General features: G+C 36.7%; 4 protein-coding genes across 6 annotated transcripts; 2 read left to right on the forward strand and 2 right to left on the reverse strand.

The window, feature by feature from the left end:
• The first annotated feature begins 2,988 nt into the window (after positions 1–2,988).
• Positions 2,989–9,403, forward strand: LOC140776610 (pyruvate dehydrogenase (acetyl-transferring) kinase, mitochondrial-like). Its single transcript, XM_073120361.1, has 6 exons — positions 2,989–3,420; positions 4,256–4,514; positions 4,708–4,888; positions 5,652–5,799; positions 6,950–7,160; positions 9,215–9,403. Exons 1-6 carry the CDS (start codon positions 3,172–3,174, stop codon positions 9,271–9,273), a joined length of 1,107 nt encoding a protein of 368 aa, XP_072976462.1. The 5' UTR covers positions 2,989–3,171; the 3' UTR covers positions 9,274–9,403.
• A 1,516-nt stretch (positions 9,404–10,919) lies between these two features.
• Positions 10,920–14,814, reverse strand: LOC140776571 (uncharacterized). 2 transcript variants are annotated; one of them, XM_073120310.1, is made up of 7 exons: positions 14,654–14,814; positions 13,650–13,742; positions 13,087–13,117; positions 12,130–12,156; positions 11,928–12,057; positions 11,767–11,845; positions 10,920–11,387 (listed from the first exon to the last, which is right to left on the reverse strand). In XM_073120310.1, exons 1-6 carry the CDS (start codon positions 14,717–14,719, stop codon positions 11,791–11,793), a joined length of 402 nt encoding a protein of 133 aa, XP_072976411.1. In that variant the 5' UTR covers positions 14,720–14,814; the 3' UTR covers positions 10,920–11,387; positions 11,767–11,790. The 2 variants fall into 2 exon arrangements, with proteins under 2 accessions (XP_072976411.1, XP_072976410.1); XM_073120309.1 differs by lacking the exon at positions 10,920–11,387 and having other exon boundaries at positions 11,623–11,845.
• Positions 14,815–14,951: 137 nt separating this feature from the next.
• On the forward strand, positions 14,952–18,221 carry LOC140776568 (pentatricopeptide repeat-containing protein At5g66520-like). The gene has a single exon (XM_073120307.1). The coding sequence runs from the start codon at positions 15,104–15,106 to the stop codon at positions 17,072–17,074; it is 1,971 nt and encodes a 656-aa protein (XP_072976408.1). The 5' UTR covers positions 14,952–15,103; the 3' UTR covers positions 17,075–18,221.
• On the reverse strand, positions 18,175–25,743 carry LOC140776569 (CBL-interacting protein kinase 1-like). Of its 2 annotated transcripts, XM_073120308.1 has the most exons (14): positions 25,586–25,743; positions 23,034–23,361; positions 22,829–22,891; positions 20,851–20,922; positions 20,664–20,771; positions 20,201–20,281; positions 20,062–20,115; positions 19,842–19,967; positions 19,541–19,750; positions 19,347–19,448; positions 18,884–19,000; positions 18,710–18,781; positions 18,484–18,558; positions 18,175–18,382 (listed from the first exon to the last, which is right to left on the reverse strand). In XM_073120308.1, the coding sequence occupies exons 2-14, from the start codon at positions 23,205–23,207 to the stop codon at positions 18,263–18,265; spliced, it is 1,374 nt and encodes a 457-aa protein (XP_072976409.1). In that variant the 5' UTR covers positions 23,208–23,361; positions 25,586–25,743; the 3' UTR covers positions 18,175–18,262. The 2 variants fall into 2 exon arrangements, 1 of the variants encoding a protein (XP_072976409.1); XR_012106902.1 differs by lacking the exons at positions 18,175–18,382; positions 18,484–18,558; positions 18,710–18,781 and having other exon boundaries at positions 19,347–19,425.
• Between the last annotated feature and the right edge of the window lie 747 nt (positions 25,744–26,490).

Here is a 26,490-nt window from a genome sequence, read left to right on the forward strand (position 1 = left end):
CTATACTAACTCAATTGAACACAACCTAATTAAACCCAACTCAACTAAATCCAACCCAAACTATACCTCAACTCCATCGTTTTGATCTAAATATATCCTCATCATCATAAAAGCCCTCCTCCCTCTTCAGTATCCCCATCTTCTTTGTTAGGATTCGGAACATCGGCAATAGTGATATACATGTGCGGTGCATCGAGACCTTAATCCCATGTGGAACGAGACACTAGAGTAGAGTTCAACATTGCCGTCTCACTTGACATCCGTGGGGAGCTGTTGGAAGTCAACATGTTCCACAACATGAGGGTGGGGAACTGTTGGCCGACTCATTTGCCATCTCGGCTTCTGATCTAGAAGTGTTGCCACCACTGGCTCTGTTGAAAGTCGAGTAGAATAAGGAGAAGCCACCGGAGTTCGAGTTTCCACCTCCTTCACTAGAGGAGAATGTGATTGAATCTTCACTAGTGCCCAACCAACCACCTCCAACGGAGCCTGTGACGAAAGACGTAGAGCCACCGTCGTCGCTGGGTCCCTCCAAAACCACCAGACATTTAAGAGGGTCAAGGCAGAAGGTCTTGGAAAAGCCCAGGCCAAGGAGCTAATGCTACCAGTCGAAAAGTGAATGCCACTAACTTGAATATAGGGAGGGCGAAGTCCTGGTGAAGATCTCGTCGTTTCAGTTGTGTCATAAAAGAAGGAAAATGTAAGAACATTTTTATTATTTTAAAAATAAATATAATTTTAATTATAAAATATTCTTATTTTATACCATATGCCAAAACTTGTGCTAATTCAAATCGATCTCATTATGTTCTCCGTTTAAAATTATAATTTCATTAAAAAGACGGGTCTCTAAATAGAAACACTTATTAGATTCTGCAAGTTATAGTAATTCCAGCATTTATATCATTAGTTTTGAATAGGAAATCAATCTAAAACCAGTAGGAGATTAACTGCTTAGATATATTTAAATTACAGAGGCAAATCGGATAGAATTACATGGGGATTTATAATTGTGATATGAGCTACAGAAGGGTGCAGAGGAAGCACTCACTGGAGCCCCCCACCACTATCACCGCCCTTTCATTTTCATTTTCATTTTCACGTGTGAGCCGTCATTATTCTAATATGCTCAATACCAGCCACATTTCGGTGCAACTGTGGTCGTCTCTACCACTGGCCATGGGAGAGATACCAAACCCCTCCATAACGATAGAATTTCCGCTCTACTTTTCTTAAAATAAACTCTTTATCCCAAGCAATCTTTATATTTTTCAAACCAAGGATGGCCCACCGACACTTGCGCTGTCGATAGAGCATCCGGGCTGTGTCAGTAGGGCAATCTTGTGCGAGATATGAATTGATTTGAACTCAAGTTTATATTTTTTAACTAAATTTAAACGTTAAAGACTTCAAGTTGCTGGAACAGAGAGCAACTGAATGAATGCGATAAATAATCTCTTAGGACTTGTAGTAGATATTTAATATCTGCTATCAACCAACGTTGTTCATGCATTAATCACTTCTCTCACCTTAAGCTCGAGTTCTTCAGGGATCCTCATCTTCACCAAATTTTTCTACATGTCTTTATCGAGAGGAAATTATGGCAATAATTATGAAAGTTACACCTGACGTGGAGTGCTAGCTTACTAACTGCAAATGCTGAGGGCCTTCCCAAGTCAGCGTACAGCTAGCCAAACGAATTATGCCACGTCAGACTCTAAATTATTGAACGCCGTGTTGCGCACCGTTGATGAACGTACGTAGTTTTTCAACGTCTGAGTGAGGCAACGATACAGAAAAGGGAGGTGATTTGAATTAATTACATCTCTCTCTCTCTCTCTCTCTCTCTCTCTCTCTCTTAAGATGGAATTTACTTCTTGTAGTATTTTTAAGAGGAAATTATATTTTCCTAATTAGGCTTGAATTTATTTTATTTTTCTTTTATCATATTTGATCGTACTATAGGTTAAATTTGAAGATACTTATTAGAGATAAAATTAGAGACTGAATAAATTAGTATTATGTTAGATGTATTGGAAAACTTTATTTTAATACTCTGCTGACTTTATATCAAATGAGTATCTTCAAATTCGATATGTGGTATGGTTAATTTTAATTTGGATATGACCATTAGAGGTAATTTGATACAAATAGAATAACAAGGGCTGAAGGGAAATTAAACCTAACTACAAAAAGAGTATACATATAATTTTCCTTATGTCTAATATTTAATAGTTTGTAAAGGACACGAATATTATAATTTACAGTATGTTCTTCGGTAGTTTGATCCAACTTTAACTTAACTCTGTGGTCTATATTAAGGTGCAACTCTTATTTAACCGTTAACTAGATATAACTTAGTTATAACTGCAAATACTTATGCCAATAAACTAGGTCGATTTTAGCCTTCGCACCTTATTTGGTATCGAATAAATAAGGGGGTTAAGTGCTTAAATTTAAAGTACAAGGGGTAAATTAAAATTATACTATATGACAAGTGGTAAAACGTAATTTTGCCACGAAATTGAAATCTATTTTGATTTTCTGGTGCAAATGGTCATAAATACTTGAAGCACATGGTGGCCGGTTCAAGAAGATTTTGACCAAAAACAAAACTGCTCACAAACATGTCTATCCAAAAGGTTAATTTAAAAATATTTAAATTCAAAATAAATATAAATTAAATCTTTTTATTTTTTAATTTCTATACGGTAGATAAATATAACTTATTTATTTTAGTGAACAGATAAATATAAATTAAAAAAGTAATCTTCTAAAACTCTCTATTGGTTACATTTCCGGGTTTCAAGTGCGAAAACTGCCCTGTATCAGGATCCACTGATCTCGTTCCCACGTGTCAGCGTTTCAATGGCAATCATAGCACCGGAGGTCCACGTCACTCCGACCGGCACGTGTCGTCGTGCGTCGGTCACTGGGCGCTCGATAACGTCCACTAAAACCATAAAAAGGTTAACTTTAACTAAAATTTCTAGAGATGAGAACAAGAGAGCAAAATTAGCAAAAAAGGCCTCGTGCTTGTTATTTAATTCCCTTGCGATCCAATTTCGCTCATTAACTCGTCCTCCCCGACGCCGGTTCCTCAATCTAATCTCTCCATGCTTCCTCCTCCTTCTCGCTTTGGGTTCTTCTGAACTTCGCTTAAGGGTTCTAATGGCGGCGAAGAAAGCGGCGGAGTCGTTCTCGAAGGCGGCGGTGGACGAGGTGCATCGATGGGGAGCCATGAAGCAGAATGGGGTGAGCTTGAGGTACATGATGGAGTTCGGCTCCAGGCCCGTGGAGAGGAATTTATTAATCTCCGCCCAGTTCCTTCACAAGGAGTTGCCGGTTAGGATCGCGAGGAGGGCCATCGAGCTCGAGAGCCTGCCCTTCGGGTTGTCTCAGAAGACCGCCGTCTTGAAGGTATACTAGGGTTTCTTTCTCTTTTATTTCTTTGGATATTGTGATTGTTCTCGAGTTCTGGGTTTGATTTGGGATGTGGGTTTTGGTTTTCTCGCGTCGATTTTGATAATGCGTCCTTAAAGTTTAGAACTTTTTTAACTATTTTATCAAGATTTCGTGATTAGAAGTGTTGGGTTTTCTCGTATCTTGCGTCAGATTTCTTTTACTATTTTTTATTATTTGTTCGTCCACATCCGTTTACTTCATGGGGAGTCCAAGTTTTCCTTTTTTTTCGCATGAATAAGAAAAGTCAAAAATAAGTTGTATAGAGGACTGCGCAAATTTTTATGTAGTATTTTCTTTTAAGGATGTTCTTGTCTATGGTATTGGATCATTTTAGTAATTGCGTTAGTTCTTGCTTACGAGATGTTCATATGTATGTGAATCTCTGGTGTCCTCGGCTTTTCAATTGGGCTTGGAGTACGGATGAACTATTCATGTTCATCCTTCAATGTATGAGAGTTCACACGTTGGATATGAAAGAGAGTTGCCTGTATCTGTCATGCTAAATTTATTTCTTTGGCATACAAACTAGTTAGGTAGGCTTTGCTTTCCATGAGGGTCTTAGGCGTCCACTGTATTCCTAATTTATTTTCACTACCCACAATAATATTACTTCTTCCAGTATGTTTTGATTGCGCTTCTAATCTTATGGCAATTAATAGTCTTCATGATGTCCATCATTATCACATAATTCTTTACCTGTAAGCTCATTGTTCCTAGGGTCACATAATATTTGCATAATCAGATAATCTAAGGTCCTTAAAGGACTAATAAATTTTATGTTATTCTGAAGGTACGTGATTGGTATCTGGATTCCTTCCATGATATTCGATCCTTTCCAGAAATTAAAGACACAAGTGATGAGTTAGCCTTCACTCGAATGATCAAGATGATCAAAGTGAGACATAACAATGTGGTACCGACAATGGCTTTGGGTGTACAGCAGTTGAAGAAAGAATTGGACCCTAAGATTTTTCCAAGAGATTTGGAGGAAATTCATCAATTTCTTGACCGCTTTTACCTGTCGAGGATTGGTATTCGTATGCTGATAGGTCAGTATATTCCTCGTTCTTCTTTTCCTAAAATGGTTTTGTTGTTTCATTTCTTCTTGATCTATTATAACTAGGTCACCATTTAATGGGTAATATTAATAATAACATTTCTTACAATGATATGCATGGCAAGGAATGAACAAATATGTTGCTTTCTCACTATCTTAATAGATCTGTCTTTGGTGAATTTCAGGGCAGCATGTAGCATTGCATGACCCTGATCCAGAACCTGGTTGTGTTGGACTGATAAGCACTAGACTATCTCCCATGCAAATGGCCAGGGCTGCTAGTGAGGATGCACGCAGTATTTGTCTGCGGGAGTATGGATCTGCTCCTGAAATTGACATTTATGGCGATCCTAGTTTTACCTTTCCGTAAGTCTTTATCGATTATCTTAAAGCAAAAATAGCAAGTTATGCTTTCACATGTTGGTATTTTTTTTAGGGAGTATACAATGCTAGTATACAGTTCTATGACAGGAATCAATGTTCAAGAAATTTACAGATTTTTTAATTGAAAAGCCTCATATCATTATGTACTTCTATATCAGGCAAAGATGATGCCTAAACATGCGTCATACAATCCATCTACTTTAGGTGATACGGTACTTTGGTTGATCAGTTGATAATCCAACGAAGGCAAGTCCATTGTGCATGCTTACTGGGAAAATTTTCTCACTCCCTCTGAAGAAAGAGTTTAAATAACATACATTCTGTTTTTATTTTTCATGAATTTTGTGATTTGACTGGTATTTCTCCTTTCTTTAATAATTTTATTCCTGCAAAATTTGGTGTTTTTATTTCTTTCACAGTATGTCTCTGGAAGAATTGGATATCTCTGATTCTCTGTAGCAGTAATTTATCAACCATGTTCTAGCCCTCTAAATGTCTATGCAAGTATGAACTCTTGCACCATGGTTACATAAATTAATCCATCTAATAACAAATCTTTGTGTATTAGGTCTGCCTGCACATATTTGCAGTTGATTGCTTTCTTGCTGTTTTGTTTTTATATGGTCAATGCCATATTTGCATTTGATAATTTGTACTCCTTAATTTCAGAGGCAAGTTTACTTATTCCAAATTATAGGTTGTCTTTTTCCTATCGTTTGGTAATATTCTCGAAACTTTGATACAGGTATGTACCATCACATTTGCATCTTATGGTTTTTGAGTTAGTAAAGAACTCACTACGTGCAGTCCAAGAACGATTCATGGATTCTGATAAAGAGGCGCCCCCTGTTAGAATAATTGTTACCGATGGATTAGAGGATGTCACTATCAAGGTATGAGTCATTAATGTCCCCTTACATTTTTGATGCTGCTGCTATGCTAGGTTCTTAAAGGCTGTCCTAAAATCTAGAATACTTGAACCTCAACACAATGGAATTTTATTTAGCTTGGACAGTATGTTGTTCCGAACATTCGGTTATATTATTGCGTCTATTGTTTCTCTTTTCTATTTTTCATATTACCAAGAATTATCCATACTAGCAACTCTAGTGCAAAAGATTAATTGTAAGTCTCTTTCTTATCCAAAATAAAGAGTAGTAATTCCTTCTGCTAACGAGACATCATGGACAGAGGATAATTGATGAAACTTTACACATTTTTCTTGTGGAACTATGAAGAGAACAATATTCATTAACATTTCATCTAGCAAACTTTTACTGTTTGAAAGTTATTATTGATTTACTATGAGATTGTGAGAGTCGTAACCTGATTTACTATATCGAGGACTTACTTATAGATCACTAACTAGTTATTACCAACCAGATTTAGATCTTCCTGTATGTCAGTGAACCTTGGTGTCCGCTTGGAACTGTAATCCTATATTCCTATTATAAAAATAAAAAATGTAATTGCTCTCAAGCCTTATCTTAAGCTTCATCTATACTTGGCTACACGATTGCAAACACATTAATTTCATATTAGCTCTTCCTTGTATAGAAAATATAGGCAAAATTACAAATTTAGTCCTTGTATAGCTTCTCTTTAAAAATTTCCCTATGTTTTAATATATATGATCTATCTGGTTTGAAAATTTATAAAATCACTTCTTGTGGTTTTAGTTTTGTAAAAGAAATTTCTGTGGTTTCAGACTTTTTTAGTTAGTCCTTATGTTTTATTTTATCATAATGATTTTCTCTATCCCTTAAAGATAAGGGAGTAATTTTGAAAAGGTAGCAAACCACAAGGATCACACTTATGAGATACTAAACTATAAGGATATCTTTTATAGATATTAAACCACAATGATCTAATACAAAAAATTTCAAGCCATATCCCTCTTTTATAAATTTGAAATAAGAAACCATGGGGACTGATACTAACTTGAAAACCGCAGGGATTGAGTTAATAGTTTTATTAAAAATGTAGTTACCCAAGTTTGCAGCTTGAAGTTTTTCATTGACTTTCAATCTCTTCCAAATGCAGATATCTGATGAAGGTGGTGGAATAGCAAGAAGTGGTCTTTCAAAGATTTTCACTTATCTTTACAGTACAGCAACAAACCCACTGGATGAGAGTTATGAAGGAGTAACTGAAGGTGTAACTATGGCTGGATATGGTTGTGGGCTGCCAATCAGTCGTCTTTATGCTCGATATTTTGGAGGTGATTTGCAAATTATCTCAATGGAAGGATATGGTATGACCATTATTCTTTTAAGCTGAATACTTATTCAATTTCTTTACAGCATTTGCTTTTCACCGGCTTTCCACCTGTGGTTCAAAAAGGCGGCATATTTAACAGGCAAAAAAATTATAAATTTTGATTTTACAAAGGTGTTGAACTTGGTCTATTTAGGTACAAATGTAATATAAACATGACTATAATTTTATCACTTTACTTCTTGATGTCGAAATTTATAATGCTAGTTGTACTCGAAGATTAACATCTGTTTTATCATGTTAGAATTAGATAGGATGAAGGAATTTTTCTTTATGTTTGAAGTAGATCACTTGAAAGGGCTAGAATAGAAAGGAAAAAGGACAAGTGGTGACAAATAAGAGCATCAGACCAGCACATCTGTTTGTCTAACTAACTATCCGGAGCATGATACAAGGCTATGCTAGTTCACCTCTTATAACTACTAATCCATGCTTTAGTAGAAACTTTTGTTGTAATCTGCCTCTTTACACCATTCAGTGTGTTTATTCCTTTTTTCTTTTCCCTTTGTTACACTTCCCTGTTTCCTTTCTCTTAGAGAGGAAGAGAGGGATATAAGTTAAGCCATAAATTTGCTCCTCTCTACTATTTATATGCTAATTGGAGGAATCAAATCTCTTTAGTAATATATAGGAGTCGGGCAGTTTAACATGCTATTTTCTGCAACATAATTTTGTTGTTGGTTTTTCTTTTCTGTCCTTTTTTCAACTTCTTTCCCTTTTCTTAGAGGGTTTTGTTGGTACATATCACTCTCTTATGTGCAAATTAGCATCCCCTTTTTTGTAGATAGCACACAAAACATCACTCTTTCTCTCTAGAAATGTGCTTAAGTATGGTCAATATGTATAACTTTAAATTATGCATGTTTTTCTATCTCAGGTGAGAGGGTGTGTGATAAAGTTATCACATCATTTTTCTTATCAAAATGTGCATAAGAATTTTATTTATGTTTAAGGCTTATACACTAACCAAATGAATTATAAGTTTCTCAAGCTTTGAAAGTTGTATTGTTGAATCGATCTCTCTCAACCTCAGCAGCAGCAAGCTGATGCCTTTCATACTAGTAAAAGCATTTATTGATGCAATTTTTTTTCCAGAATACTCCTTTTAGTTTGATTTGTATGTTTTAGTGCTTAATTGTGTATTAAGGTCCGTGGTATCTATTTGGTTTTTTTTGGTAGTATGCTCGATTGTGATAATGAACCAAAAGAGAGATCTGGTTTCGAGTTTCTGAATTTAATGCTAGTCCAAATTATTTGAGTTGAAAGAGGCGAAACAACAATTAGCTTATGCTGGTAACTTGGTATAAGTTATAACTCTTTCATGTTTTTGTGAGTCCAATCTTTTTCGTTTCTTTGTCTTCCCCTTTCTACCTTCAGTACTAGTTATTAGAATTTCTTTTGATGAAGCATGCAAATGATGTGCCAGAGTTATGGCCATGGTCTGTTTGATTATCTCATTTTAGCTTATCTTGAATTTTAATTTCATTTAGTTTAAGATAAATGTCAGAGAACATTAGCAATTCACTCATATCCTAGGTACTTTGTCATGATCCTCCCGGGAATATGGTACATATAGAAATGCCAGAGTTTTCGACCAACTAGCTTGTCTCAACTTTTTTTGTCGAAATTGACCATACTCTAAACTTAATACCAAAAGAGGTCTGTTTCATTATTACTGTTATATAAGATCAGCTTTTTTACTTTTAGATAGAAACACTAATAAGTTCAACATTTATAAGTTAACAAAATAAAATGGTATTATTATTAGCATTTAGATAAAATGCTGATAAATCCAACTAAATCTGTTTTACTTTTTTTTTTCTTTGATTGCCACACATAAAATGTTGATTAGATCATCGTTAGACCTCTTCTAGTACTAAGTTTGAATGGTGGTCTATTTCGGTTAAAAAAAAAGTTTGTAATAGGGCTGATTTGGTCAAAAACTCTAGAAATGTATAAATAAATTTTCTTCTAATTCAATTGTTTCTTCATGCTCATGCAAATTCTTATTCTATATCTACTCTTTTGCAGGCACTGATGCTTACCTTCACTTGTCCCGGCTAGGAGATTCACAGGAACCCTTGCCATAACTCCGCCCACCGGATTCTGTATTATTCATCGGAAATCTCTCTTCTTTCATGTATAGGGAAATTAATATATGTGCTTACTGGGAGAAAAGATATTGCTGCTGGTTTACAATATATTATAAGAGATTAGCAACGTCCAGTTTGTGCAACTATTATCTGCTAACTATTGCCCTAACGAGTTCAATTTATACTGGAAGAGTTGCAGAAAGTAACATAACTTTTATTCTAGTGTCCAAGTGGATACCTTTACCCTCCATTTTACCAGACAAATGTTAGTTAATTCATTTCATAGGTTAACTTAATCTCAAATGAGAAAATATGCCTTTATAGACTTTCAATAATATTCTGGTTATCCAACACAATGGACTTAATCTATTTTTCTCCCCTGAACATAGCAGTAAATATTTTGGATAGTTCTATGTTTCAATTTGACACTTGATCAAATATCCTCCTATTGCAGTATCGTTGTTAACTATTGGTTAGTTTTTACTTGGTGTTTTTTGGAATTTAAAATCAAAAAGATAGGGGGTTGTTTTTAAGTCTCAAAATAATAATAATAATAATAATAATAATAATAATAATAATAATAATAATAATAATAATAATGCGTAAAACATAAATAGTCTAAAACGCAGGGTGTTAAATGTAAGTTTTCCATTATTTTATTTTTAGATCGCTGTCATATATTATTTGTGATCACTGCATTGACTTTCGTGCTGTATGATTGTCTTCAAATATGGAGCCCATGAATTAAGTCTTTCATGTTGTGGGGAAAAAGATAACCACCACTTAAAAAGTCATGAAAGGATATCTCTACACGTTTTGATTGAGATTTACCATTTTACCCCCTCCCTGCCCATCTGTTTGAGTAGTTCTCCTGTCTCTCTTTCCATTTTGAATGAGCCTTTCTGGGCTAAGGGTGATGAACTTACTTGTGAGGATTAATGAGCTCTTGGTTCAACACTCATGCTGGTGGAAATTACGGGCAAAGAAACGAAAAAGAGTTTACTCAAAGTCATTAGGAATGGGAAATCCTATTGGGGATATTTCAGATAGTATTATTATGATTCCTATTGCTCCCTGTCATGATAAGTGGATTTGGGTCACTCTTCTAAATCCTATTGGCCACACTACAGCCTCTTGGATCTCTAAAATCCTCCTTGCAGAGCCTAGACAAGTAGTGTGTAGTTCCTACCTGGGATGGTTGGCATAACATTTGGATCAGAATGCCAAAAATTATAATTTTCTTTTGGAGGTTTAAGTGGGGGCTGGCATGCTGCTTTGTCGAATGTCGTCTGTGTGACGGTGTCAATCAGGCTAGCCCTTTCTTCTCCACCAAACTCAATGATCTGTTGTTGTTGAGTGCATACTTGAGATATTTGAAGTATGCTCCAGGTAATGTTTATTGTTCTCAAAACATGGTCACCTCAAGGTTGAAGGTTATAGTGATGCTAATTGGGCAAGTTCACCTGACAACCAAAGGTAGAGATACTTCATCTCTGTAGGTGGAAACCTTGTGACTTGGGAGGAGTAAAAAGCAACCACCAGTAGCGAAGTCAAGTGTCCAAAGCTGAGTATAGAGGTATGGCATTTGGGGTATGTGAGTTATTATGGTCAAGGAACTTACTCAAAGACTTGTGAATCAAACAAAAAATGGTGATGGATATAGATATAGCCCCTAATTCCTCAGCTATTATAATAACAGAACATTTTGTGTGTGTATATATACACACCATATCGTCGATTATCGGGAATTATTTTCTACAAACACATTTTATACATTTTTTATAGAGGATATTGATCATCTCTTCACTTACTGCTCTCGAGCAAATGCGTCTTAGAATGGCCAATGGGATGATGTTCAAATAGTTAAAAGGCCTGTGGCAGGTCTAGAAGAACAAAAATGAGTTCGTGTGCTGGGGCCAATTTACCTCTTCCCAGGAACAGGCTTTCATCAAAACCATGGTCGTGAAGTATTTTCAGACACTTCAGAAGCCTTCTTTTGGGTTGTCCAAGCCGAGGCCTCAAGCTGGCTCTCCAACGCATCAATGATCAACCCTATTAAATAAACATTCTCATCCAATTCGACTCTGAAATCTCTGCTTCACATCCTGATCCTGTAGAGAAGGAAGGACCCACCCCCAAATCAGAAACATATTCATTGACATCTTCCACCGGTTGGATTGTATATCTATTTCTTCCATCAACCATTCGATCTGCAAACTGGTTTGCAGCCCTTGATAGATCACATAGATTTTTCTATTTTTTTGGGTGGATGTCCTAGTATTTGTTGGGATACTTGAGGCACTTTTGTGCCCTTTCTAAAATAAAAGAATTGAAAAAATATATATCTATATGCATCTCAAAGAGGAACTTCATAAATTTTAGTTCACCTTTCTGCTGTGATACACAGACAATCAACAGATTCAATATCAATAACAGCTGCTGGCCTCTCAGTTGGTATATGCATGCTTATATTGTATATAAATTCTTTACCTGAAAGATTACTTGGTGTATTAATTAGGGTAGAAATGGATTGTGGGAAGGATAAGCCTCCTTTTGCCTCTTGTATGCCCTGCATAATACAAAATGATGCAACACCAGTCATACAAGACAGGAACATACAGAAGCTGAGGAGAATTGAAAGCTTTACTTACCTTGTAGCATTCAAGCCACCAAAGGAAACGATTCCCAGCACTAGGAGGACAAATGGGGTTTTAACCAAAGTTCGATTGGATCTCCCGTATCCCGTGGGAACACCAGTTCTCACAACTCGCACATATGTACCTATTATATATATATACCGTCAACAGAGGTACTATAGTAAGATGAACTGATATGGATCAAACATAAATATACCTTCCATAGGACTTCTGAATCTTGTGCCTGCAAGAATAATAAGTATAAAATCACATTTACATAAACATTACAAGTAGTAAGATACTATGAAAAATCTCTGAATAATTGAAGCTCATTATTCCACAATATCTCAATAAATCATTAAATCCAAATTTACAGCTCATTAAGTTCAAATACCTGGTATGTCATTTACATCCACAAGTGATTACATTTACAACATATATGACAATAAACTATTAGGCATTGTTTTTCTGTAGATAGAATTCCTAGTGGAGAAACATCCAGTTTGAAAGAATAACCAGAAAAGTGGTCACAACTCGCAATTTGGAACAGTTCTCAAGCTTTCAAGAGTATATAATAATATAAGTAACTGTGGGTGAAGATATAGTTGTTTATCTGAAGTATAAGAACCTACTAATGGAAGTGAGACATTATTATAAAATCGAGATAAAAATGAAACAAAATGATTGAAATATAGACACATAATTAGAAAAAAATAGTTCATATTCAACCGGAGGTTGATCTTTACATATAGTTGCAATGTTCTAAAAGATAGTTGCCATATGCAGGCAATCAAAGAAAAGAAAATAACTTCAATAAAATGAAAGATAAAATAGTGTCCTACACACCCAATACAATGAGTCAGTCCTCTAGAACTATACAGGAAATCCCTCCAAGTAGAGCATAAAATGTCAGAGCTAAACCTACCACGTCAGGGAAATCCAGGAAAGTTGATCAAATCTGGAAACTTCATGTTCTGTTGAAGCATTTTAATATCCATCTCCAATATTTTTTTAATATTTACCTTACCAAGATAACTCAATTGACTAAAACACAGTAATGACAAAAGAGATTACATCTCTATGATTGAGCAACCTATCACAACTTCTATAGCCAGGGACTTTGGAAATTATCATATGTAGAATCTAAATGGAGCTTCATAGGGAGAGCACATACCTTCCTGCAAGCATGAGTAGGCTTCCGAAACCTGGATGGTGCGAGGTCAAATCAGTATCAGGAGTAAAGGAAATACATCAAGTAACTATATGTCTATATGGATTGTTTCAGCATCCCATTAAGAATTTAGCATGAGCAATGATGCAGAATTCTTTCTTTGAAGATGCTCTCTTTGATGCTTTGTTTTGAGTCTCATTTGGTACAGGCTGAAGTTCTCCTTTCTAATATTGCTTTGTGTTCCTCAGACAACTACATCTTGTTTATAATTTTATATTTGTTAGATTATACTATCTATAAATGAAATAGGTCAATAATGTCACTTCTTTTGAAAAAGCAAAAGACTAGTATGAAAGATAGGGGAATTTCTTTTGACATGGTGTGTGATAAAGCTTCTTGGTGATTGGTAACTTAGAACTTGACAATTTACAATAAAATTTTCATTTTCCTCCAAAACAAGACAATGTAATGAAGGACGACATAATTTAGATTTTGTTGCTCAAAGATCAATAAAGAACCAAAACAATCAAGATGGGAATAGTTCTTTTCTGCCCAAGAAAATGCACCTGTTTAAATTTTGATTCAGCTTGGGATTTTTCATGTGCTGGGAAAAGATCAGGATGAGACTCTAGCACTTTTCTTCTATATGCTGCCTTAATCTGCACAAGCAATTCAGATGCCAATGAGTCTTTAAGTCACAAGGTCAGTGAGTAAAAGAGGAGCGATAAAAATAGTGATTTCAAGCAATCCATCAATTGCATAGCTATGTAATATCTCACAATAAGGAATTAAGTAGCAAAAATTTATAAGGATTATGTTTTTATGGTCAACCAACAACTCAGTGATGATGATACTGCTATGTCCCAAGTTAATTTGCCTCAGTTACATAAGCAGTTTTTACCTTTCTGCTCTTTACTCTATGGCTTCACTTTGCTACTCGAGGTTATCTCCCGTCTTCCAAAACCTTTCTTAAGACAGGAGTCCATAATTTCTATCTACTAAATGTATTGGCAACTCAATTCCTTCTTTTGCCTGAGAAACTTACTTCACAACTCTATGCTAATTGACGTACTTTTTTCGGCTCGGTATTTTGTTGATCTCTCTCATCTAAGTTCTAACTAATCCTATGTATACAACCCAGTGGTATATGACCGACACTAGCGGCAGAATCACATCAAGAATTTCATGTTCACTTATGTTTACTCAGAAATTAGTGTTCCCGTACGCAGTAATTTTTTCCCCAATTTAATTACCACTAACTCATTTGATCGCAACTGCAGGATCAAGAAACTAACGATTAGCATTTCAATCACGAGCAACATTGCTGATCAAATTAGGATAACAAACAAACAGAAGGATGAGGAGATATGGAAAAGGAATCAAACCAAATACTAATATCTGGTCCCTATCGCAATCTAAGAGCGCAATAACTAAAAGGGGCAATTCCATATAAGAAACCCTAGAAAGTAGAGATTCGAAATTTTTAGAAACCACTCTCTGTACGAATGATCGAGTACGAACTTTTGGTGATCAAGAAGAGGGGGAGGGCGATAGAGAAGAATTGCTGTACCTGAGAGAGAGTGGGGCGAGAATTGGGAGAGAAACCCAAGAGTTTCTTCGCAGCACCGCGCTGCATCTCTCTCTCTCTCTCTCTCTCTCTCTCTCTCTCTCTCGGTAGCTCGACGATCGTGTGAAGAGCGGTACTACACGTACGGCATTCTTCCCCCGAGTAGAAATAGAAGTCAATTCAAAGTTTGACTTGATGATTTGATCAAACTTGGCACAGATATCAAGCCTGATTCAAGCTTGAGTTTGAACCCAACTCGAATTAGACTTGATCTGAATTAAATTTCCTTGGTATTCGATTACACCCCCATCATGCAATAGCCGATAAGAAGATAACCTAACATGAGAAAACTTTTTCATCTTAAATCTCTTGGTCGTGTACTCGCTCCCTCCTTTTATAGCCGTTATTTAAATTGTTGTTAACATTCAAACGCAGAACCAAAAACAGTGAGGAATGCTCCTCCCGAGCCATGGGATACCACTCACCATCCCACCCTTCAAAAGCCTAGAACGCAAAGCAATGGAGTTAATCCAAGAAGCCACAAACTTCGACCACCTCCTCCAAATCCACTCCATCCTCCTCAAAACCTCTCTTGATCACGCCCACTTCGTCCTCGCCAAGTTCCTCCGCCGTTGCTTCTCTTTCCCTTCTCCTCAATCCTTCTCCCATGGCCGATCCCTCTTCGACCAAATCGATTCCCCGGACATCTTCCTTTGGAATACCTTGATCCGTGCTTACTTGCAAGCCCAAAATCCATCTGAAGCTTTAAGAATGTTTCACGATATGAGGCTTCGAGGGGCGGTGGTTGCCGACAGTTTTACCCTTTCGTTGACTCTGCAGGCATGCGCGAGGTCGAATGAGCGTAGGATGGGTGAAAATATTCATAGCCATGTTGTGCAACTTGGTTTCATATCGGATTTGTTTGTGCAGACTGCGTTGGTGGAGATGTATGCGAAGGTGGGAGACATTGGAGTTGCAAGAAGGGTATTTGATCAAATGCCTGTGAGAGATTTGTTTTTGTGTAATGTTATGCTGGCGGCTTATGTGGGATGCAGTGACATGCAAAAAGCTCGCAGTTTGTTTGATGAGATGTGTATTAGGGATGTTTGTTCTTGGAATACCATGATCCGTGGCTACGCCATGGGTGGCAATGTAAGTGCTGCGAGGGAGATATTTGATAAGATTTGTGAGAGAGATGTCTTCTCTTGGAGCTTGATGATTTCAGCGTATGCTCAGAGCAGGCAGTCTAATGAGGCATTGAAGTTGTTTCACGAGATGCAGTTGGTGAATGTGGTGCCAGATGAGGTCACAATGGTTAGCGTATTGTCTGCATGTGGTGACACAGGGGCATTGGGCGTTGGCTTGGTGATCCACAAATTTATCGAGAGGAACAGTATTGAAATAGATCTAAGGCTTGGGACTTCTTTAGTTGACATGTACTCCAAGTGTGGGGATATTGATAATGCTTTAATAGTGTTCCACAAGCTACGTAAGAGGGATGTGCTTGCTTGGAGTTCTATGATCATAGGGCTCGCAAACCATGGGCTAGGGAAGGTTGCTCTTGAGTTCTTCCATAAGATGATAGAGGAGGGCATTAAACCGAATGAAATTACTTTTATTGGAGTGCTTAGCGCTTGCAATCACGTTGGACTTGTGAATGACGGTAGGGCTTATTTCAAGTCTATGATTGATGCATATGCTGTTATACCAAGGATTGAGCATTTCGGATGCATGGTTGACCTCTTAGGAAGAGCAGGCCACATTGAAGAGGCAAGGCAGCTCATTAGAGACATGCCATTTGAGCCAGATGCAATTGTCTGGAGGGCACTTCTCGGGGCATGTCGTATCCATAAAAATGTAGAGATAGCAGAAGAAGCTATTGCTAACCTACTAAAGATGGAGCCTCATGTAGATGGGCACTATGTGCTGTTATCAAACATATATGCACAGGCCAACCAGTGGAATGGTGTAGCAGAGATGAGGAAAATGATTAGGAGAAAGAACATTCAAAGGGTTCCGGGAAGCAGTTCGATTGAAATTGACAATGCAATTCATGAGTTTCTTGCTGGCGATAAATTGCATCCTAGGTGTAATGAGATCTATAAAATGCTTGAGGAAATGATGGACAGGCTAAAGAAGGCCGGCTACAGGCCAATGACATCTTTGGTTTTGCAGGACATTGATGAGCAAGCAAAGGAGTTTTCATTGACTGAACATAGTGAAAAGTTAGCAATTGCTTTTGGGCTTCTAACCACCCCTGCAAAGTCAACCATCCGAATAACAAAGAATCTTCGAGTGTGTGAGGACTGCCATTCTGCTATCAAACTTGCATCTTTAATATATGAGCGTAAACTTATTGTTAGGGACCGAAATCGTTTCCATCATTTTTCTGGAGGGGAGTGCTCCTGCAGGGACTACTGGTGAATCATGAGTTTGAGAAGAAATAATGACCCAATTCCACTTCTGGTTAGGCAGATGAGGAAAAAAAATCAATGTCTATTGCTGCAGTGAGACCACTAACCTGTTTTCTTATTGCTCCCCTCTTGTAAAATTTGTTTCTGGTTTTCTACTGACTCAAGTGTGAGGAAAATCTTTAGCTGAAAGAAGGAGAAAATTCACATGACATGCATAGATGGCGACCGTTTTCCCATTTCCTCGGATACAACCCAAAAGTCACATGACAATTCAGCCTGAAAAGATCCTTATTAGGGCAAGATAGATAAACATGCAATGAGATTTCTGAATGAACTTGGATTCTTTGAAGTTTTGGTTCGGAGTGGCAATGGTCAAGACGGTGAGTCTCGTCTTTATTGCAGATCAGAATTACAAAAGTTACAGAGTTTTATGGGTACCTAAATAGGCACTGATTGAAGGCTCTCCAATAAGAGTATTTATGGGATCTTCACAGATTTTTTTTCTTGCATCTTTTAGCATGAGAAGAACTACAGAGAGAAATGCATAGAAGGTTCTCATTGATCAGCAAAACAATCGGTGGTTTCTTCTGAAGCTGCACACAAGTATTAAATAATAGATTAAATTTGGTTTGTCATTTGTTGTTATAAGCTGATCAATGGGCCATGTACCATAGCCTATAAAATACACGTAAAGTAGTTGATGCTCGTCTGGCTCTGGAACATCATCTGATGTTGTGCATAATGATTTATACAGGGTATTTCTGATTTCATCATTTTTTGCACGTCAAGATGTTGACTATAATCAAGCTTTAATGGATTTTTAGTTCTACAAATTGTCAAGCTGCATGAAAGTCTCTTTCTTGATGTGCCACCACCACCTTGCAGCTATCTTTTAGCATAGACTTTTTCCAGTGACTAACAATCAGAAGATTACTTTCTACATAGTATCAGTGAAACATGGAATCATGTCACAACTAAGCTATTTAAAGCATTTAACCTTGAAATTGTGGAGTTGCTTGTTTTATTTCTATAAGATATTTACATTCTCATTTCTGCCTCACTGAAATATTCAAAACAGCATGACTCCACAAATATCCAGAGCATAAGGCCTTCAAAGAAACAACCAACCTTCTATTCTTAAGCTTGCTAAAGTTTTTGTACACTAATATTTTTTCTCTTTACAATCCAATAGGACTAGTTATAAAGCAGCATGAGTCATTTCGCTGGTGAACTTACAGGCCTCTGTCATAAGGGACTGCGTCATCAGAAGCTGCTGGCTTTTACAGATACCCAAATTATCTGATAGCTTAGCACACATCTGCATCCATTACCAATAGGTTATCCAGGATTTTTGCAATGCACAAATTACTCTATTCACAATATTTTGAAGTTGGTATCCAGAAAGAGTGAAAATAATACCTGTCTATACAATGAAGAATCACCGTATGATTTCCTCAATTCGACTACATACAGAGATGGACTGATCTCAAATAGCTGAACACAGTCATATAGTTAGTTTTTTAGCTCCAATATATGTGTGTGTGTGTGTACAGAAGTTTCATATACTGAATATCACTATTTCAGTGCAAGGTGATGCATATTCATTTCTACTAAGATCAAGAAAATGAACATCACAATGTTTTACCTCGGCAGCAACTGATAGAGACCCAGGGCAATTTAGGCTGGCTGAACCCTTGAGGTGCAGCTTTACTTTCAGCTGCAAGTCATATCAAAAGAATTATATTTCCTAGAGCTTCTAACATTTTGAATGACAAGTGCTACCTGATTGTATTGTATGGAAGAATATAATTATACTAACCTTGCCATTTCCTCTCTGTACTTGGAAACCCATCTCTGTAACAATACCTTCGATCTTCTCAAACAAATCTTTTGGCGAATAACTTGAAGTGAATCTGATTTTCCTCTCAGAGGCTTCCTGCAATAGCCAGTAACCAAATGATTCTTGTCCTGAGAACTTCATGTTATAATTACAAATGTGCACAATAGCATGAATATTATTAGAAGTTGACCCTCTATTAACAAAGCTGCAGTTCTGAATCAAAATATATAGAGCAGAGCTTTGACCACTATGGCACCCATTGAAGACTAGGAAACATATGAGCTTTAAACATGATTAGTAGTAGGCTAGTTGGTGGTCTGAATGAGCAGAATGGGTATCAAATTTATTATAACATATCTTTTTCCCCAACCAGTTATGAGTCTAGTCTCCTGATGATTTCAACCGAGAATACATAACCAAGAGGGCAAAGAAAAGTATTTACCTCTTTCTCAAAAAATCCTGAAAGATCAAGGTATGAAGACATTCCAATCAGCTGAAAAGCATTAATATGGGAGGGTGCCCTGTGATCATCCGCCTCATCATGCTTCAAGAGACAGAAGGATGCTTTGCATTTTTAACATCTCTAACAGCATCATTATAATATAAGCAAATGTCATGCAATCAATCTTCCAGTACCTCTTTGATAGGGAGAGCTGCATCAGCAATATTAATATCTTCATCATCATCATAGGGGACAGCAGGAATATAATCTTGCTTAAACCAATCGTGTGACTTCATTCCAGCCATATTTATCCTGGTACTTGGATTAGGATCTAGAATTCTTTTGAGGATATCTTGAGCACCTGGAGAAAGCCACTTAGGAATCTTCGAATCTCCCTTGAATATCTGAAAACAACCAAGAAAATGGCATTATGAAATGGTACAGCACTAATTAGCCCAATTTTTTTTTCATGTTTCTCTCAATTCAATTACATACCTTTTGATAAAGAACAGCAAGATTTCTGTCATCAAATGGAAGATTTCCCGTAAGAATAACATACAAAATGACACCAGAAGACCAGATATCTGACATTGAACCATCATAACCTCTGTTTGCAAGGACCTATTTTAATAGTCAAAAGAACTTGTCACCTTAGGTAATGCATGAAGCAAGAGTATAAGTTCACAACGTAGAGGAAAGAAACTAATATTGTTACCTCAGGAGCAATGTAGTTAGGGCTGCCGCAGGTTGTATGCAATAATTTGTCATTCTGACATGTAAGAAGGTAAACGAATAAATATATGCGTAAAATTTGAATTAGAGTATATGATCAAGACAAATATATAATCACATACCCCAAGATGTTGAGGTAAAGCACTGAGGCCAAAATCAGAAAGCTTTATGTTCCCTTTCGCGTCAACAAGAACATTTTCGGGCTGTAATAAGTTTATTAAAGTTATTATGCCAATAATATATCGTAGTTTTCACAAAATGAATGTAGAAGAATAAGCAGTCCACATCACTATCATCTAACCTCTTCATAAGATGCTGAGGAACAAATGTCATAGTTCTCATGTATTATGGTGTCCATCATCTTGGTAATTTTAGGTGTAAGTAAGGGTATGATATCTTTCTTACTTCTTGATCAGGTTGAGGAGTTAGATAGGAGGTTATAAGTCCTAGTGAGATTTTTAGGACGTGGATGAAGTGTATATGAATAGGCAGTTTTCACTACATTTCTCTCCTCCTTCCTCTTGCTTCCATATTAATTACTACTACTGATTGCAAACAACTCTAGAAAATGTAAAGTTTATTTACCTTGAGGTCTCTGTGATAGACACCCTTTTCGTGGCAATAGCTTACAGCATCAATTAGCTGCTGAAAGAGCTTCCTACCCTCTTGCTCTGAGAGCTTACCCTTCAAATCCTAATGATAGAATAAACTAGCATGAGAGAGAACTCTGTTTGAAATCTAAAACAATGTGAGACTAAACAACTATGCTTACAATTTTTCCGAACAACTCTCCTCCATTTACATATTCGAGAACCATGTAGATCTTAGTCTTGCTTGCTGAAACCTGAGAGACACAACTGTCATTGGCTACTGGAAAAGATACACATAACAACAATAAGCAAGCCATATTTTACTTCCAACCATCTGGAATCGTCTAATTAGATTTAGATCCTTTTATTTCATTCCGTCAAGTTGTTTGGTCGCCTGCATCCAACTAAATAAGGATCATCGAATGGATGAGCAGATTCATAAATGGCTGAAGCATGTGGAATTACACAACAAGTTCTTTGACATTACTAATAAATTCAAATATTTACAGCTTCATAAATTTAACCTATAATTTCTGAGAATTTGGTATCTGCTCTTTGTTGTTATAAGAGAGAAAGGAATGATTGGATTGACAATTATATAATGCAAAAGAATAAAACAATATTATATTTGAAAATTTAAATTATTAATATGTATAGTTTTATTGTTTACTTTTATGTATTTAGTGTATATAAAACAAAATATTCTAAAATAATATATTTGTAGATTTTAATAAGATAAAACTATACGCAAAGTATATTCGCATTTAAAGTGATAAAGTATTTAGATTATTAATATTAAATTTAGTGCATATAAAGACAAATTTGTATAAATTATTTTAGTAATATTTTCTCCATACATCCAATTAAATATTAATTATTAAGCAACTCTGTGGTGCAAGCGTATCGGGAAAGAATTGCATACGAACATGTAGTGCTTATTAAGCAACTCAGAAGTCGCTGTGATTTCGACCACAGAAATAAGACGTTTACTAGTAGTCTAGTATGGAGAAAACCGAACTTGAGGTCCGATTTAGGGGTTCACATGGCAGGGCCCCATCTCTTAACGAGCGGGAACCACAAATTATCGGAGGCAGGGCCCGCCTATTGGCTATCGTGAATTATGTGGGATCCGGAGTTTGTAATAAAGAGGGTCCACATGCGATGCTGCGGTCCGAATCGTTCAGAAAAGGTGGAACGGACCCGATGTACCCATTGGTTGATTCAAATGGGCCCACGAAACGGCTCACCTATTTAACTGACGGCTTACGGGTGGGTGACGTCCAGAAAACTAACTTTTATTTATTGCAGTTTAGTCCCCAAGGCGTTGTTTTTGACCAAACCAGTCCTCCCAATACTTTTCCTCCAATGAAAAACTTAAATACTTAACTAGGTGCGTGATGGTATGTCAAACTACTAATTGGGATGACTAACTATTAAATATAAATTACTTTTCATATCAGTGACTTATGTCAAAATCTAAAAAATTATTCAAAAATTACTAAATCTTATATAAAATCTCTATATAAGCTAGTTTCCAATTTTACTAATTTATATTGAGAAATTTCTTCCCTGAAGCAACTTATATGAATTTTCTTAATAACTTTTAAATTTTTATATAACACACTGATTTGGGAAAAGTGTCAAAACATACTTAATTTGATATTTAAATTCTAAAAGACAAACAAAACACCGACAGAATTAAAATAGCCAAAAACCCTTAAAATTTATGTATGCATCCTTAAACTAAGTCGATACGGTAAACTGATCAGCCTCCAGATCAATAAAACTTATTATAACGAAGATAAAAAGATAAACTTACTAATATAACTTTATATGGTAAATATTGTAGTTATTTGTAAATGCTGACGTGGCTAAATTAAAATAAAAACAATCATCCTCCCTAGTATTATACTTCTACGCACCTTCCTACTCATCGGAATGAGCTGGAGCTGGAGCTGAGGGAGACGAACTCAGCTCGTTTTAATTTAAACAAACTAAAAAATCTGAGACACAAGAAGTATTCATTGACTTCTAGAAAGAGCTAAAAAGCGATCTATGATGCAGCGGAGTAATTTTTCACTTTACCAGGCACTTATTTACAAGAAGACGGATTAATAGATGACGAAAAGAATTCAAAGCAGTGGATGATGAGAACGATACCTCATGTAACCTGACGACGTTCGGATGCTTTAACAGCTTCAACGTCTCGATCTCCCTCTTTATCTGTTCCCACTCCAAAGATCAAAAATCAAAATAAAATCCCCAGAATGACCCCCTTTTTCCCCCCCGAATATTCTTCCCGGAATACCCTTGGGAAGAACAAACAGATAGAAGAAAGGGCTCGTCTAAGATTAATTTCCATTACCTGGTCATCGGCCTTGAGCTCAAGGATCCGCTTCCGATCGAGGATCTTGACGGCGAACGCCTGCCCGCTCTCCACGTGTCTCGCGAACTTCACCTTTCCGAAATTCCCCTCCCCCAGCGTCCTCCCGATCTCGTACTTCCCCAGTCGCATCCCCCCACCTCCTTCCCTCACCATTAATGGCTCCCACTCCGAGCTCAGATACCGCGCGATCCGGTAAGAAGGAAAGGACTCGAGTCGAGAAGCAAAGAGAGGAGAGGGGCGGGGGGCGGGGAGCACTGCTACTTATAGGGAGGGCGGTGACGGGATCCCAACCGGTCCTCTCCTTCGCCTACAACGTATTAACAAAAAGGCTTCTCATAATCTTGCCGTGAGATAAGGTGACCGCCATTTACTAAAATGCCCCTGGCATGGATAACATTGTCCTACTTCGTGCATCCCCGTCAATCTTATTCTAATAGGAAAAGCGAGGAAAAAGTGTTATTTTATCGGGGTTTTCTATTCGGAGAATAGGTGGAGGTTTCATGCCTTATCCGGAACAGTGGCTTTCTTCAATGATCACGAGGAATGCTTATTACTATGAAGGGGGCACTAAAAGGGACCAAGTGGCTCCACGTAAAATAGGGTTGATGGATTGCTTGCATTATAGAGGTAAGAAGGAATAGGCAAGAAGTAAGGAGGATAAGACCAAATGGAGGAATACGTTATATTGAAATGAAGGCCAGTTTATTTGGATGTCTTGTTATGAATAATGCTTTGGGTATGACAAAATTGCATCTTTTTCAGGTGAGGTTGGATGAGTTGGATTAATTAATTAGCATACGACAGAATTCTAAGTCATCAAATAAGGTCCCCCCTAGTAGTTTGCCATAGATTTTAGTATATATATCATAATTTTTATATGATAATTTAAGTTATTATCGTGTCTGTTATCCCGCATGCATATTGGTAAAGGAAAGTTATCCTATTCGTTAACAAGAGTAGCGGCTATTAACTAGCCCCTGATGGATACGTGGAAAGTCCGAGTCATCAATACATTTTATGGTACGTTCTAAGGGAGAACCTCTCGCTACTTGAGCATTATTTTCATGCAGGCTGCTGACGTGGAGAGGGACGAACATAGAGATGGCCTGCTACGTGGCACAAAGGGACCACACGTCAGGACGACAACTCAGGTGGGGTCCGCGAAAGAGCAGAATCATGTGAGTCCACGTATTAGGTGGGGGACCGGGGAGCAATTTGCTAGGGAAGTTGTCTTCGAGTGGGACAACATATATAATTTGGATGCAACAATCGAGCAACAGGCTTTTGCCTTCGAAATTTGGTCAGATATCCTTTTACATGGTACATGATCATCAAGCTTAGCTCTATTTTAGCTCACATAGAAATAGGTATATGGGCTAAACCTTTGTCCGTCCGGCCTGATGTGGCTCAAAATATCATACTGTTATATTAATCCATAGCTATAAAATTATTTTATTTTATAAAGAATTAAAATATTTTTATGGCCGGCTTGTTAATGTGGTCTAGATCACAAACTTCTGGCTAACTCGTCGACTGCTTTATAAATTTAGTTGTTACAAGATAATAATTTTTGTATTGTATAATCTAAAATGCTTACATTTCAATTGACGGATACATTTGCTAAGACTTGAATTTACTACCGATTATATTTTAATTCATCATTTTCATGAAAAGCTAAGGTCTCAAGGCCAACGGTAATTTTGGCTCCTTGGGCCTTATTTGATTTGAGTTTAGGAGCTTTTTCTGAACTAGTTTAGGGACTCCTAAACTGATTCAATTATTAAATATCTTTTTATTTTTTTTATTTCTAATTAAATTTATTTTATAAAAAATTAAAATTAAAATAATAAGAGTAACCAATCGAGTTCGTAGTTTAATCTCAAATCAAACATAGTCTTATTCTCCAAAAGGGTAGCAAATGATTCCAAGCATAAAAAAGGTTTGACACAAATAGCAATAGCTGATGACGAAAGTACTATATATTTGAGATTAACAGTTTAGTTGTTATTGTATATGATTCAAAGTGAAGGGCTTAATTTTCCTTTTAATCGATCATGAGCCAGTAGGTATATGGCTAATTCTCCTAGCTACAAAAATTAAAATAAAATAAGCAAACTATGACTCGGATCAAAACAAACGTCCATAACTGCAAGTCTTTTTTTTATTTTTTTATAATTTTTAATAAAAATATTTCTTTCATGAAGTACGAAAGAATTTATGCCCATCTGTGACCTCCTCCACCACTATGTGGTGGTCGTACTAAACAGGTTCTTAATTTCTAAACAATACTCTTAGAAATAATTGCCTATATAATATAATTAATCTTTAGGCAAGACAAGTACAGACTACTAAATTAGTCTCCTGCATTTAACTTGTAACGTTCGGTACTAATCTTGCTAATTGTAGTCTTAAATATTAGTATCTAATTAGTAAGTAATTAGCGAAACATCTAGTAGAGCAAGAAATTAAGGGATATTAATCTGGAACAAAGAAAGGTAAGCTTCTAAATTGCACAAAAAGTACTTTCTCACCTCTTCGAAGAGCACAACGCCTAGCCGGGCTGAAGAAGGTCCGACCGGTCCGGTTCGGGATATGAATCGGGTCGGCTAATTCGGAGAGGAATAATGAACAAAGGGCAGGAGAAATGAACTACGAGGTGCGTCCATAAATAGGGGGAGGGGAGACATGGGGATGGATGTCGCAGAGGAGATGGGAGAGAGAGAGAACGACGTCCGACGTGTCGACTAGAGATTGGGCGTTGGAACCTGTAACGCGAATCACGAGGATTAGTTGTTCAGAATCGTACAGATTGGTCTCCACGTTCACATCAACTGCCATTAATTTAATGATCCAGTGATTATGTTTTTTTTTCTAGATAATCTTATCGGAAGAAACAATTGCATGTTGAAAATGGATTACCTTTTCTTAAAAAAGTAAATAATAAATAAATAATAAAATGGTTAAAGAAGAGGGTTCAATGAATGACAAAGAAACAATATGTCACCGCCCCATTCGTGAAAGGTAAATATCGATGGCTCTTTCAAGGGTTCTAAGATCATTGGCGGAGCGGGGTTCGTAATTTGATAAGTTAATTATGCTCCACTCTTTACCGACGCTAAGTGTGACAGGTATATATTAATAGTAGAAACGATCGTAATATATGAGGTGCTACTATTTCTAAAGGATAAAAAGATTTCGAACATTATCATAAAGTCATATTCACTTCTCTTAATCAACGCTTTGAATAGTGTCACGAAACCTACCTGCATAGACTGTGGAGGATTTGGTTGCTGATATTAAATATCTTACTTATAATTATCAAAATAGTAAAAACCATTCATATTATTAGAGAGCCTAACTATGTTGCTGATTGGCTTGCTAATTATAATAGAATCATAGATTATGATTATAACCGTCAAAATTAAATTCTAATATA

Source organism: Typha angustifolia, chromosome 14, assembly GCF_048772165.1.
Source record: "Typha angustifolia cultivar Huaian chromosome 14, ASM4877216v1, whole genome shotgun sequence".
NCBI lineage: Eukaryota > Viridiplantae > Streptophyta > Magnoliopsida > Poales > Typhaceae > Typha > Typha angustifolia.

Excerpts from the sequence above, each read along its gene's own strand:
- LOC140776569 (XM_073120308.1), bottom strand. The coding sequence starts at position 23,207 with ATGGTGAGGGAAGGAGGTGGGGGGATGCGACTGGGGAAGTACGAGATC. Across the intron at positions 20,116-20,200 it reads CTTTACCTCAACATCTTGGG|AATGACAAATTATTGCATAC; the intron begins GTATGTGATTAT and ends CTTACATGTCAG. Across the intron at positions 18,383-18,483 it reads ATTCTTCATTGTATAGACAG|ATGTGTGCTAAGCTATCAGA; the intron begins GTATTATTTTCA and ends TAATGGATGCAG.
- LOC140776610 (XM_073120361.1), top strand. The coding sequence starts at position 3,172 with ATGGCGGCGAAGAAAGCGGCGGAGTCGTTCTCGAAGGCGGCGGTGGAC. Across the intron at positions 4,889-5,651 it reads GATCCTAGTTTTACCTTTCC|GTATGTACCATCACATTTGC; the intron begins GTAAGTCTTTAT and ends ACTTTGATACAG. Across the intron at positions 5,800-6,949 it reads TAGAGGATGTCACTATCAAG|ATATCTGATGAAGGTGGTGG; the intron begins GTATGAGTCATT and ends TTCCAAATGCAG.
- LOC140776568 (XM_073120307.1), top strand. The coding sequence starts at position 15,104 with ATGCTCCTCCCGAGCCATGGGATACCACTCACCATCCCACCCTTCAAA.
- LOC140776571 (XM_073120310.1), bottom strand. The coding sequence starts at position 14,719 with ATGCAGCGCGGTGCTGCGAAGAAACTCTTGGGTTTCTCTCCCAATTCT. Across the intron at positions 12,058-12,129 it reads ATTCAGAAGTCCTATGGAAG|GTACATATGTGCGAGTTGTG; the intron begins GTATATTTATGT and ends TATATATAATAG. Across the intron at positions 11,846-11,927 it reads GGTGGCTTGAATGCTACAAG|GGCATACAAGAGGCAAAAGG; the intron begins GTAAGTAAAGCT and ends TGTATTATGCAG.